The 14,311-nt window shown below is 46.0% G+C and overlaps 1 protein-coding gene across 2 annotated transcripts in view; it reads left to right on the top strand.

The window, feature by feature from the left end:
• The window catches only part of RAPGEF3 (Rap guanine nucleotide exchange factor 3), a 74,591-nt gene that overhangs the window by 50,080 nt on the left and 10,200 nt on the right, over positions 1-14,311 (top strand). The window contains exons 19-26 of one of the 2 annotated variants that reach the window (XM_063119261.1): positions 1,146-1,243; positions 1,717-1,842; positions 2,112-2,293; positions 4,581-4,671; positions 8,131-8,178; positions 10,315-10,402; positions 10,960-11,024; positions 12,605-12,659. In XM_063119261.1, coding sequence (XP_062975331.1) covers positions 1,146-1,243; positions 1,717-1,842; positions 2,112-2,293; positions 4,581-4,671; positions 8,131-8,178; positions 10,315-10,402; positions 10,960-11,024; positions 12,605-12,659 — 753 coding nt within the window. Of the gene's footprint in view, positions 1-1,145; positions 1,244-1,716; positions 1,843-2,111; positions 2,294-4,580; positions 4,672-8,127; positions 8,179-10,314; positions 10,403-10,959; positions 11,025-12,604; positions 12,660-14,311 lie in introns of both variants that reach the window. The other variant, XM_063119260.1, reaches the window with a different exon arrangement.

The following is a 14,311-nucleotide window of genomic DNA, read 5'->3' as shown; positions in this document are numbered from 1 at the left end:
GAGCTCCGATCCGGATCCGGAGCTCCGAGTGGAGCGGAGTGGGCACAGGCGGAGTGGGGGCGGGGCGGAGCGGGCCGATCCAAAAATGGCGGATCTTAAAATGAAGCGGAGTGGGGGGTCCGTGCACACCCCTAATTTTTATAGCGCCGCCTCACCATTTCTGGCATCGAGACGCTTTACAATAACAGGTGTACAAAATTATGCACGGTCTGGAGAAAGTGGATAAGAGAGACGTTTTTCTCCTTCTCTCATAATGCTAGAACCCAATGGGGTCATCCCATGAAACTGTTTGGCAGGGCTTTCGGGAGAAATAAAAGGAGCTGTACTTTATCACATAGTTCATAGTTAAATTATGGAATTTGCTACTGCAAGATATAGTGATGGCCAACAATTTGGATGGTTTTAAAAAGGGGATGGGGCATAATATATCTATAACCTAATCTGATAAACAGAGAAAGGCGAGATGCTATATGCTACCTCCAATCTGAGAGGCAGAAGGCCTCTGTATACCAGTTGCTGGGGAACATGGGTGGGAGGGTGCTGTTGCACCGTGTCCTGCTTGTGGGTTCCCTAGTCGACAGCTGGTGGGCCATTGTGTGAACAGAGTGCTGGACTAGATGGGCCCTTGGTCTGATTCAGCAGGGCTCTTCTTATATTCTTTCTTCCTTTAAAAAATAAAATTAAAAAATATAAAATGCCACATGTGCATTTATTTATATATCTGATAATCATTCGCTTTATTAAATTCTTTTTCTGAAAGTGCTCTGAGGATTTACAGGGAGGTGTTTTAGGGGTGCCACCGGTGCTAGCCGACTGGTGCCACCTTACAGCCAGCTTTTGCTTCAAAGTTGTAAAAATAGTTGGGACCTTCCTTCCTTCCTTCCTTCCTTCTTGACCCTGGAGAAGAATAAATATATTTGTACTGAATTTTGAAAGAGTGTTTCCAAGCTAGTCCCCCTGTTCCGCCTGTCTTCATGCTTAAGTTCACACAACCCTTAATTACGGAGAGAAAGGAGACAGTTGTCAGCGAACACCGACTTTGCAAGAAGAGGAGACATAATATTTCTACTGTGAGAAACACTGCCCCCCTGTGACCCTTTGTGGTGCAGCCTTGTCTCTTACCCATTTTGATCTCCCTCCCACAGATAAAGAGGTGTTACCCATGGAAGTCTTCGGTGTGTTTACATCCCTGGGGTTGAATGAGAGGCTCTTTGCTGTCAGTGTTCAGGAGCTTCACAGCTTGGTGAGTGTGTGTTCCTTGTAGAGACCTGCAGTGGAGATTTCTGAAGACTTCATATTAATTCTCTGCCCCACTCCATGCTCCCTTCCTTAGACACAAAAGCTGGGCTCCCGAAAGTGTGCAGATCTGACCTTGAGCACAATGGCTGCCGTAAATGGCCATTTCTGCAAGAAGAGCCCCTTTTACACCTCTACTCTTGTGGAAATGGCCATTTACGGCAGCCATTGTGCTCAAGGTCAGATCTGTGCACTTCCGGGAGCCCAGTTTTGATGGAAAATGTCAGCTCACAGTGAGAAGCAGACGGCTGCAAGGCATCCGTGGACCATGGGGCACTCGATGAGTGTGAGCACCCTATGGCTAGGCGAGCCGGGTCTGGGGATCTGGACGGAGGGCTCCACTCACCAGATTGCTGGACCTAACCGAACACCTGCAATATCCCTAGCCATGACCACTGTTTTCTCCTCCCATTTGCATAGGCCCCTCACCCTGAACAGCTGGGCCCCACAATGGGTTCTTCGGAAAGCTTGGATTTCATCAGTTCCAAGGACCTGGCCAACCAGTTCACTGAGCATGACTGGAACCTCTTCAAAAGCGTCCATCAGGTAAAGAGAATTTGTTCACAGCCGGAATCTGTTGCAATGAATGGGGTTGAAGTGCCTTTCCTTGCTGCACCTCCAACGTTCCCACTGCTTGCCCGCATAACCTTGGCACGAAGCAGAGATTTTTAGGGGTTGCCTTATGCTTATAAAGTGGAGCAGAGTGGAGATCTCGAGCTCTTAGGGCACACGCGTTAAGGTGGAGCTGAGCCAAGGCCTTGTGTTTTTAAGGTTGGAGTTCAGCGGAGACTCTCCCGGCTGTTGTATTTTTTAAGGTGGAGCTGATCTACTACATTTTTGGGCCGCAGAAGTTTCCCAGTGCCACCACGGCCAACCTGGAGCGCTTCCTGCGTCGTTTCAATGAGCTGCAGTTCTGGGTCACCACCGAGCTCTGCCTTTGTCCGGATGTCATCAAGAGGGCCCAGCTGCTCCGGAAATTCATCAAGATGGCGGCACAGTAAGCGTCTGGTAGATAGGAATGTCCTTGGCCAAAGGCAGGCAGACTTCATGCTTGTGAGATCTACTATTTTTATTTTTTTAACTAGAAACCGTTGCGTGGAGCTAAATGTTTGGATAATTCCTCAGAGAGGCAAGAGGTACACATAAAATTAAATCAGAGTAAGGGGTTCCAACTGGAACCAGATGCCAAATAGTGACTCAGAGCAGAAGGGCAGCAATGGGATTGAAGCACACTTAGAATTAAAGGACATTAAGGCAATGTGTTTGCCGCGGATAGAATAGCATCTTGAAAACTGTGGAAATCTAATGAAATCTCAAGAAGTAGAGAGTGCTACGTTAAATTATGGGATTTTACAGTTCTAAATAACTTAACCTGGATTATCAGATCTAGTCAGGAAGTGGGGATCTTGTGCTATTTTGAGCAACAATTTAAGTGGTTTAAACGATTTTGGCACACTTAATAAATTATAATGATTGTTAACCCATTTTTGTTGATATAAAGAAGAGGAAATGTTGGTATAAGTTGGCTGTTTAGTATGTTGTTGTCGTGCAACTTATTTCCTATGGAAAATGTAATTTTTAAAAAATCAATGAAAAAAATGAAGAGGGAAAAGAAAAAGGCCTTAGCTAGACGGGGCGAAATTCTGGGGCGATCCCCGCAATCATCCCTGTGCATTCACATGATGCACAGAGGATCCCGGGATCAGGGACAGATGATCCCTCCCTTGCCCTGGGATCTTGCCCTACCATTTGAGCCCAGTTTTTCCATGGTCCTGGGCTGATCTTGAGACCACGGAAAGTGTTGCCAGGCATAGTGGTTTGTCCCGGTTCCTTGTGGTTCCTCACAAGGAGCCGGGACCCGCGCACGGTGCGCAGAGCTCCTCAGGAACACTGCACCCATCAGGGGTGGGGTGGGGTGAGTGGAGAATATATATCCATATTTCTTCGATTGTAAGACGCCATCGATTGTAAGACGCACACTAATTCAGTATCACCAACAGAAAAAAAACAAACCTAAGACACACCCACAATTCTAAGATGCACCCCATTTTTAGAGATGTTTATATGGGGGAAAAAGTGTGTCTTAAAATCGAAGAAATAGGGTATATATATTTTAAAAACCTTACCTTTTGTGCACGAGCGCTTGTGTGTATCTTCTCCTTTAAGAAAAAAACCCAAAATGGCGGGCATGATGCCTCTCCCTCTGAGGTCGTCGCATGCTGTGTGTGAACAGAGGGGGAGATCTCACAATAAAAATATTATGAGATCTTCACCCCTCTGTCCCACTAAACTGGTAGGTCTAGCTAAGGCCAAAAAATTAATGAACAAGACACCTCTGAGTACACGCTCAGCTCAGAAATTTGTTCTCAGTCTCAGAACTGAGCTATGAATTCCTTCACAGAAAACCTCATTTCAAGTTTCTCTCACAAGCTTCCTTCAACCTTAAAGGGGGAGGAAAAGCCTTTGTGTTGTTGCTATTGTGAAGTAGTTGTGATGTTGTACTGCAAATCATCCAGAGGTCTACCCATAGACCTGGATCTGCCTTCGGCAAACCTAGGGATGAATGAACGAGCAATGTTCAAGATTGCTAGGATTCCCGTTCACATTTGGGACCGCTGCTCACTTTTCGCAAACAGTCATCGAATGGGATATGTGTGCAAATCTATCTGAATTTGTGCAAATCTCCCCAAATTTGTGCAAATTTCCTCCATAGACTAAAGTGAGGCTGATCCAGTCTACTAAGGGAATTTGTGCAAATTGAATAGGGAACTGGAATTGAGAACAACATCAACACATGTTCCACAATTTGTGGAAATTTTCACATGTTCGTGCTCATGTTCAGGGCTTTGAACAGGGCAAGCTTGTATATTTTGCAAGCAAAAATGAAATTCTCATGCAGCCCTATGCACACCCCTCAGAATGCATTTGGTTCACACCTTTACTCTTGTGCAAATGGGCCACCACCATTTACACAGTGGGGGAAATTGCGTAATTTCTGCAGCCTCCATTGTCACACAAAATGGAGGCTTCAGATAAGGGCGGACAGCTGCCAGGCACTCATTGGGCTGTGCGGGTGCTCGACATGCAGGCCCAAGAATGCACTGTGGGTGCCCAACTGGGTCCAGGGAGGTGGACACGAGGGAGTATGTTAGACTCCTGGACTGATTTGGACACTTGGGACATCCCTAGTCCTGGCCTTTGCATTGACAATGTTTGGGCTTTAGAGTCCACCTTGTTCTAAACTACCTCCTTGGGTTGAGTGTCTCTTATGTGTTTGGTTTCAGCCTGAAGGACCAAAAGAACCTGAACTCCTTCTTTGCAGTGATGTTTGGCCTGAGCCACTCCACCGTCAGTCGCCTTGCTAGGACCTGGGAGGTACTTCTCTGATGTGGACAGAAAAGAAGCAGTGTTTGCTTCGAGGCTGTTGAACCTGGGTTATACTGACAAGTACTAAGGAGAAGTAGGAATAGGAGAATCAGCAAGACTCAAGCTAGTTGAGGTTCTCCTAGTCCCTCCTCGAAGTTTGGTCCGTCTCATTTCCCAATTCAAGTTGTTGTTATTTGAAGTGGAAACATGCACATTCAGGTTTGCTTTAAAGAATGCACTTGGTTTGCGTAGTGTTTAATCCCCCCCCCATTGAAAAAATGCATATTTGGGGGAGCATCATAACAAACACATTTTGATTTCAGGCTCCAGAATATGCAAACTTTGTCTGTTTGCGTTCACGGGTGGGAACAGGGCAAATTCTGATGTTTAACAAACTGAAACAAAATTCTTTTACACCTCTTAAGGAGAAGTGATTTGCTCCATCTCCCAGATGCCAGTTCATGGTCATTTTGCAAGGCATCCCAGGGATCTTTCACCCTTTTGTGTGTGTGTGTGGATACTGGTGAAGCAAAGGCAGAGCTGCAAATCAGTAGTCAAAACGGGTGGGGTTGGGGCAATGTGAAGCCATAATTCTGGAAGTGAGATAAAGGAGACAGACATTCTGGGCTGAGGTGGACGCACAGGGAGACCAGAAGGGCCTATTGACATGTGCAAAATATTATGGGTGATGCATCAAGCAAGTAGAAACAAGGTTAGTAGGTGTAGAAGGGAGGAAAACTAAACTGGGCTAGAGTAGTCAGGGAGAGGTCATTTTACTACTATTTTAAGTGGGTGAGTAATTTATGGGAGTGAGGAGTTGTGACCTTCCCCACTGAGGCTTATATGATGTGGATCTGTTAATATTAACAGATCTGGGAAGAGGATATCAAGTTCTAGAATGGCATAACTCTTGCCAACTCCAAAGCATCTATTTATTAGGGGGTCATATTTGATGTAGTGAGTCAAGCCCAAGTTGACATCACGGCTTAAATGAACTCATAACATATGTCATCATGCTTTCATACTATAGCTCACCACATCCTGGGATGCGATCCATTTGGTACTCGAGTGAGGGATGTGGTGGCCAACAGCAGGGAACGATGCTGAAACAATCAGATGACTCTGCAATCTCAGGCTGGAGTAAAACTCAGACCCAGATGAACTCCCAAATGACCATGGTAGATGGGATTTGAGAAATGGGCCACTTTGAACCCCAACCATTAACCTAAACTAGTGGTGTATGATTAAAAAACAAAGCAAAACTAGTTTGTTTTGATCAAGATCAAATCTCAAATAAATCTCAAGTTCTTTCTCGCCCAGAGAGAAAGAATTTTGTGGATGTGGGTAAACTCTTACAAAAAAACAGCATTGAAATTCTTACCCTTCTGCAGCGGCCTAATTTAATAGGTACAGTTAATCCCAACCCCGAGAAGATCATTACGTATCTGCTTACCAGATATCTGTTAAAGATAAGGAGCCTGTCAGAATTAGGTAGTAGTCCTATTTCAGCACTAACATGGTTGACTACGCAGTGATTTAAACCCAGGCTTATAAGAACAAAGCACTCAAAACACTGGGCCAAGATGGGTGAACTGGTCAGTTTCACTTTTTCCCACATCTGATTTTATTAAAATAATTGAGTTCTTCTTCTCTTGAATATGGAGATCCATGCAAATTTGGGTAAATTCGTATCAAAATGGAACTGAATCAAAATCCTTACCCAAGTCTGCTCCAGATATTTTGGACTTCAACTTCCATCAACCCTGGCCAGCATGGCCAAAGCTCAGGAATGCTGGGAGTTGAAGTCCAAAACATCTAGAGCCCACCACGCTGGGGAAGGCTGGTCTATGGCTTAGCTCTCCATCAGTGGAGCAGGATGGCTCCTCCCACTTGCTCCAGTAGGCAGGGTGCATGCAAATTAGCTTTAGAATCTTTGTCCTTGACAGTTGGAGGGGTAACTGCCATCTTCCAGTTCTCTGAGCTGCCTTCTTCAAGTGATCGTTGGTTAGGAGAAAGAGGTGTGGCCAGGGAAAGGGGGTGTGGCCTTCTGACGAAGGGGACCAGATTGGGACTCCAACAGGGCTGGACTGGGACCCTGGGCTTGAGGTTGCCCATACCTGCCCAGGTGCTGAACTGCTTCTAAATTGCAGGTTCAGGCTCACATGATTGAAGCTTCCCCATGAAAAAGATCCATGCACATAGAGTACTAAGGTATCAGGGAGATGGCTAGCTAGGCATCTAGCTTTCTATAGACAGGGATTCACGTTGTTGATGTTATTAACAGAGGAGCCTTTGCAGTCTCAAGTGGTCAGCCTCCCCTTAGGTTCACCACCTTAAGTGAGAACTAGAGCAATGTGCTTGTTTTTGAGGTTGGTTCACGGTCACTTCAGGGGCCATCTGACTTTTCCCTGCATGAGGGTGCATGTCTGCCAAATGGATTGTGCACCATGAACATATTGGATGTGCACCAAAACAGTTGTGTGCATGTGCCACTAAAAAGACTCAAATGACCAATCTGCCTCTGAGAAGTGGTGTGGATTATTTCCACAGCTCAATGCCCACATGATGATACGTTGCCCACACCATTTTGCCTCATTCATATCCTGACTTTACAGAGAGGCTAGGGGAAGACACTGATTGGAAATTAACATCTACAAGCTGTTGACCCTGTTCAGATGACATGCTAAGCCATGGTGGTTATGTATTTTAAGCTAACCATTGGGCCTGTTCAGAAGACACCTTAAACCATGGTGGTTAAGCCAGAAAGCCAGGATGTGTTCAGAGGACACCTTAATCCACAGTTTTAACCACAGTAAATAAGCCTTTTTTGCTTTATTCACCACGTGGTTTAAGGTGTCTTCTGAACACAACCTGGCTTTTTGGCTTAACCACCATGGTTAAAGCCATGGTTTAAGGTATCTTCTGAACAGGGCCATTACGACTTACCATGTTGTGTGAACCATTCCTAAGCATGATGACTACATAACCATGGTTTAAACACACTCACTAACCATTTGCTGCAAAAAGGATTAGCAGCCTAACCATGGCTTAGTGTGTTGTCTGAACAGGCCTGCTGTGTAAATGGGTTTTCAGTATCACTTCAAAAGCCAAGGCCTGTTTTCTTAGTCAGTTTACATAAGCATGCATGTTGCCCAGTATCTCCTCCCCTGACAGCTGTTCATCCGATGATCTGCACATGAACAGGAGAACTGCATGAGAATCTGAGATCTTGTGAGAAGATAGGAGAGTTCACCCTGTGAGGTTTGAGGTATCAAAGCCATTTTACCCAAGGAAAGCACCACTTGATGATCAAGTATCAAACTGGAAAAAAACACCTGAAAATAAAAAACAAAAACAAAACTGAAATATCAAACACTGCATGTGTGAAATCACTTTGGCTTTTTGCACTAACTGGTCGTTTCTGAACAGGCCTCTCTCTTTCTTTCTCCCTCTCTCATGTCCTAGAAGCTTCCACACAAGACACGAAAGTTGTACGGCACCATGGAACGAATCTTGGTGAGTGGGCATCCCATTTTCCTTTTGAAGGGGCTGTAACTTTCCTTAGTTATGGATGTGAGACCAGATATTCTCCCTTTGGGGTGCTTTCAGATGAGGGTTTTATTGCATCATCACCCTGCCTCATTCATGGAATTTTAAGGATGCCTGTGTGTTCCAGGTGATGATGACTTCCAATCATAACCTATCCATGTTTTCAAAACACTTCTTTTTCTTACAATGAAAACTCCATCAAGGAAGAAAAGACAGAATAGCCCTCTGTCTTGAAGCATCCTTGGGACTAGCCAATATTTCCTTGTTGTGGGTGTTGCTTCAGCCAGTAGAAATCCTGAAGATGTGAACCATCAATTGTCTTTTTGCCTTTAGCAACAGAGTTAGGCCTTGTTCAGAAGAGATAACCAGCTCCTTCTCAGTTCTTTGGGCCATAAACGACAACAGGGACAGAACTTAGGATAAAGATAAACTGATTTGTCTGCCCTTTTATGATTAGTCCTTGCTCATTATGTAAACTTGTATCAGAACTGTTGTCCCTTTGTGACCTCAAATAGGGATGGTCGAACAAGAGATATTTGTGACCGGCCAGATTCGCCGAACACCAATTCGAGGCTCATCTCTCATTTCCTCATTCGCTTGCGCGCGTTCCTCATTTTGGTCGAATGGGAAAAGTGTGCATTTCAAATGGGGAAAATGTGCATCTTCAAAAGCGCACACCCAAAAGGTACACACACACACACACACTAAAGCAGAAAAATGTGCATTGATTGGAGAGTAGACACAAGTATTTTCGGAGAAGATGTTCTCCTGCTCATTTTCGCCTTCAGGGCTGCGATTGTGGCATGTTTAGATGACTTTCAAACAATTACGAAATTCTTTTAGGTCCCTAACCTCAAGTTCCTTTCCCAGCTCGGCTACTTGTGCCTTTTTAGTCTCCTACTGAGTGAGGCTGTTCTTGCTGGCTTTTCCTGTCCATTGGCATGACGAGTATAATGGAGAGAGATGCCAGCTCCCACTCTCCTCACTTGAGGAAGCTTCCCATTCTTCCTGCGTTCAATCATGGGGATAAAATGAGTCAAGAGCCCCATGCTCGTGAAACTCCCTCTAGAAGTTTACATCTTCTAAAGGGAGGCCATTTTCATCAGGAAAACGGTACACACACAGAGAGAGGATTAACCCTCTTCCCAGTATCATGGGCCAGATACAACCCCATTACCTCCAGAGGCTATTTGAAAGAGACTGGAGAGATATTCATCCATCTCTGTTATCATACCTAGTTTGAGCCTTCTGTCTCAAGAATGTCAAGTGTACCAGGTCCAACCTGGTTCTCTCAAACGGCAGAAATTTGGCAGCACAGCAGCAGCGAGGGGCCAATTTCCGTGTGGTTCAAAAAGCAACCCACTGTTTGCCTCCAAAATTCAGTGGTGCAGCAGCGTGGTAACAAATACTGGCTGTTTTTAAAGAACGTCCATCCTTTTTCTTTTGTTGCTGCACCACTACAGCAACAAATTTGGGGGAGTAGCTCCTGGTGGCTTCTGGTGTGTGTGGGCATCATCTTCATCGTTGTTGTTGTTGTTACTACTACAACTATATCCCAACTTATTTTATTTACAAAATGTGTATACCGCTCCATATATGAAACAGATCCTGAAGCAGTGAACATAAGAATTTTCCTCTTGCATGGAACTCAAAGTGGTATACATGCTCCTCCTCCTCCTCCTCCTCCTCCTCTCCATTTTATCTGTACAACCACCTTGTGAGGTAGGTTAAGTTTAGAGTTAGCAACTGGCCCCAAGTCACCAGTGAACTTCAAGCCTGAGTGGGGACTAGAACATGAATCGCCCAGGTCCTAGTCCAATACTCTAACTCTTACACCACACTGGCTCTTCCACTACACCACACAGGGTCATGAACCCCCAGAAGTTGTCTACACCTGCTGTAAGACTTCACCTGTAGTCTGAAATGATATCATCCAGAAACAGGTTTACCATCTGATCTGCTGTTCGTGAGAACCAGGCCCTCCTGTCCTAGAAAAGGCAGGTAGCATAGTCTAATGGATGGTTTGGGTGCAGGAAGGGCTGTACACTTAATACACTCACAATCACAAACATTCCAGTGCTAATCTTTCTTCCCTCTTTCTAGGATCCTTCATGGAATCACCGGGTCTATCGGCTGGCCATGGCCAAACTGAATCCACCCATAATCCCCTTTATGCCCCTCCTCCTTAAAGGTACAATTACATGGTTTTTACTAAGCCACTGATGGGGTTGAAACGATGCCAGTTGTTTGTCTGCATGGGTTCATGCTCTTTTCTCTCCTGAAATCTTAGAGGTATAAATTCGCAAGATGCGTACAATGTAAATAATAGTTGAGAAAAAGAGCCTTTGAACAGCCACAGCAAGCTGGGTTGCCAACCCATCTGGCTCAGAGGGTTCTCAAACCGAATTGTAAATGAGCGTTACAGTTCAAAAGGTTTCATTCAAGCCTGTCCCAGGGCTAACGAGAGGTTATGGCTTCACCATAAACCTAAAATGGCTTCAAACAAATTGAATGGCCATGGTTTCATCAGGGAACCCTTGTGGGACGGGACTGAGAACCCTGAGATCGTTAGATGGAGGTGCCTTGACCCAAAAGCATGACAGTTAAGTTTGGAACATAGGCATGCCTTGAGGGTGCATTCACAAGAGAGAAAGAGAGAGAGAGAGGGAGAGAGAGAGAGTTTTATCTACACTGGACTGCATCGGCTGTTTGTCATGAGTGATGAGCAGACTCACCTTCATTTTGCAGACATGACCTTCATCCATGAGGGCAACCGCACATTGGTGGAAAACCTTGTCAACTTTGAGAAGCTGGTGAGTAGAGAGGTGTGGCTGGGGAAATGGAAGCTGTCTCACCGTGCCATGCTATTGGCAAGAGCAGCCAGTCTTCATGAGAGCAGTGCAGAGGGCAACTGTTTTGGCCCTGTGGGCCTCATTCAGTGATGGGTGGTGGATCAGGGGCTGTATGGGCACATATGCATTCCTGCATGTATGCCCATGCATGCACACACATGTGTGCATGGAGACGTGCACACATGGGGGTGGGATTGCTAGGGGAAGGGGAGGCTCCATGCTACAGCGGTGATCATGACTGGAGTCACTGTGGGGAGGAGGAGGTCACAGCAACCCCAATGGGATCTCTACTTCCCAGGTACTTTAATGCATTGCCCCCAGAGACTCCCCAATCATGATTTATTTATTTATTGCATTTCTATAGCACCCAATAGCTGAAGCTCTCTGGGCAGTTTACAAAGATTAAAAACATCAAAATAAAGTATACAAACCTTAAAAAACCATTTACATAAAACACACAGACAATGTACACAGACAATGTACATATATCAGAAAACAACTTTCAACAGTCGACCATAAGCACAGGACAGACTCTGGACAGCTTAAAAATTCATATGCTGCCAAATGCTTGAAATGTACAATATTCACAATATAGGCTCAGTTCAGACAACATGTTAGTCAACGCAGTGTTTAAAACTCCACTCAACGGTTGAGTTTTTAGGGGGTGCTTCCCAACACAACATGTTCTAACTCCACCATTGTGTGAATGTGTGCTACTGTGGAGTTGAGTAAAATCTATCGCGATGTTCCACCACCCTCTTTCCTCCTCTGGTCCTCCCAGTGGTTTCCCATCAGCCACTGCTGCAAAAAATAATAATCCTGGTGGCTCTCCTAGAGCGACACTCCCTCCTTTTGCTGCTTTTGCCAGAGAACTCAGTACCCAGTGGGAAAAGTCAACTCAATGCACCAGAAAACTCCATGGAGCCCGCCACACAACACGCAACAGAACGATTGTGCAGGAACTCTCCTCTGCACAGTGCAGATATTCTGTGTGGAGTATTTTCCAATATGGAGTTCTAAAACCACCGTTGACTAATATGTTGTCTGAACTGAGCCATCGTGTAAGGATCAAGATAGTATTGCCCATCAAGCTTTTTATTCTAGCTTTTTATATTCTAACACAGACCTGACATCCATTATGCTCACCCTTGATAGTTTCACTAGAAAGTTTACTAGAAGAGTTATTCTTATGCTTGTCCACTTTTCTGGATGATCCCTGAGAGGTTTCTTCAAACCCTGAGAGGTTTCTTCAAATCAAGGATCACTGTTGCTATTAGTGGTGTTGTTATTAGTGATGTTATTTTCCCAACAGTCCAACTGATTATTTGGGCTATAGGGAAAATTGAGTGGAACTAGTGCGGGCCACGTGAAGAGGAGCTGTGGTTAGAGATATTTATCATTCACCTGCTGGAGGTTTTTCAGTCGCACAAGGAGGCACTTCCAACATGCAGGGCTGTTTTGTTCACTAATGGATCACTTGGGAGGAAAATGGAGAGAGTAAGCAAATGTATAGAATATAAAACCATGTCTGTTCCATACAGCGCATGATGGCCAAGGCTGTTCGTCTCGTGCATCACTGCCGGAGTCACCCCAACCGTGAGTACGGAAGAGTGGAAGGGGTTTGGGAGAGTTGTCAATGGGGGTAATGGGTAGCAATTGTTCCACATAGCAGTCAAGGATGGTGGCCACAGCAAGACCCTGGTATAGATTGACACCCCCAAGCAGGTAGAATGAGCCCCTCTTTTAGAGCAAACCATTATGACCCTCTTCTTCTGTTCCATATATTAATTCTTTTGAATATTTACTATCGATTTCTAGCACAACCTGTCCTTTAGGCTCTGTGCAGGTAGCAATGCATTTTAAAAAATCAAACAGTGAGTGGGTTTATTGACATAGGCTGTGTTCAGACAACATAATAGTCAATGGTGGGGTAATAGCCAACTTGACAGTTGTTTAACTAGGGGTACTCCCCACACAACATGATAATAATCAATCATGGTGTGGATTAGGATCAGCGTTGAGCTGACTATTAGTCCACACTGAGTTACTCATCCCCCACCTCTCTCTCCCCCGCCCCAGTCCTCCCGCTAATATCCTGTAAGCCATTGATGCCGAAAATCTATCCTGCCAGCTGGACTAGAGCAGCAGTCATTGATTGCTCTTGCCTTGCGACACTGGCTGAGGAAATAACCAATGGTGTCCTCCATACAACATGATAACCAACAGTGGTTCAAATAGCCAACTCTGCACAGTGTTGGTTATTTGCATTGGTTATTTCAGTCAAATAACCAACTGTCGGTTAAAAAAAACTTCCCATCACACAACATGATAACCCACAGTGGGTTAAATAACCAACTGTCGACTATTTAAACCACTTTTGGTTATTGTGTTGTCTGAACCCAGATATAGTGTATTTTGGGGTTGGATATGGGTCAGGAGAGAGGGAGGGAGAGGGAGGATGTTTTCTGACTTGAAGCTTTTCAAGGGTTATAGTATTGCAGTAATACACCTGGCTAGAGCAGTCCATGGTAAACAGAATGGAAACCCAGAGATGGAATGCAGGGAGACACTGCCCTGGTTTGCCTGGCACAAGGATGGTTAATAAGCCATGGTGGCTTGTTAACTAGGGATGTGCTCCGCTTCTAATCGGACCGGAGAAGCAGTAGCGGAGCGGGGGGCTTCACCTGCCCTTAAAGCGGAGGCGAAGAGGATTGGGGGGCCGGCGGAGCGTGGCGAAGAGGATCGAGGTGAAGGCGGATCCTTCGCCTCGATCCGGAGCTCCGACGGAAAGGTAAGTGGGGTTTACTGGGCCCTGCCGCTGTCGCTGTCGCCCATGCGGCGACAGCAGCAGGGCCCGGTAACGCCCCCCGCCCTCCTCTCTCTTACCTGCCTCCGTCCGCGATCCGTCAGCGTCTCCAATTGAGCCCGTGGTTCCAGCAGGAAGTCTGGGCCGCACTTGCGGCCCAGACTTCCTGGTGGAACCATGGGCTCAATTGAAGACGGCGACGGACCGCGGACGGAGGCAGGTAAGGCCCCCCTCCTCCTTACTGGGCTCTGCCGCCGTCGCTGCATGGGCGGCGATGGCGGCAGGGCCCGGTAACCCCCCCTATGGGGGGGGACCGGAGCTCCGATCCGGATCCGGAGCTCCGAGCGGAGCGGAGTGGGCACAGGCGGAGTGGGGGCGGGGCGGAGCGGGCCGATCCGAAAATGGCGGATCTTAAAATGAAGCGGAGTGGGGGGTCCGTGCA

This window comes from Elgaria multicarinata, chromosome 3 (assembly GCF_023053635.1).
Source record: "Elgaria multicarinata webbii isolate HBS135686 ecotype San Diego chromosome 3, rElgMul1.1.pri, whole genome shotgun sequence".
Taxonomy (NCBI): domain Eukaryota; kingdom Metazoa; phylum Chordata; class Lepidosauria; order Squamata; family Anguidae; genus Elgaria; species Elgaria multicarinata.
This window is presented reverse-complemented; position numbering and strand designations above follow the sequence as displayed.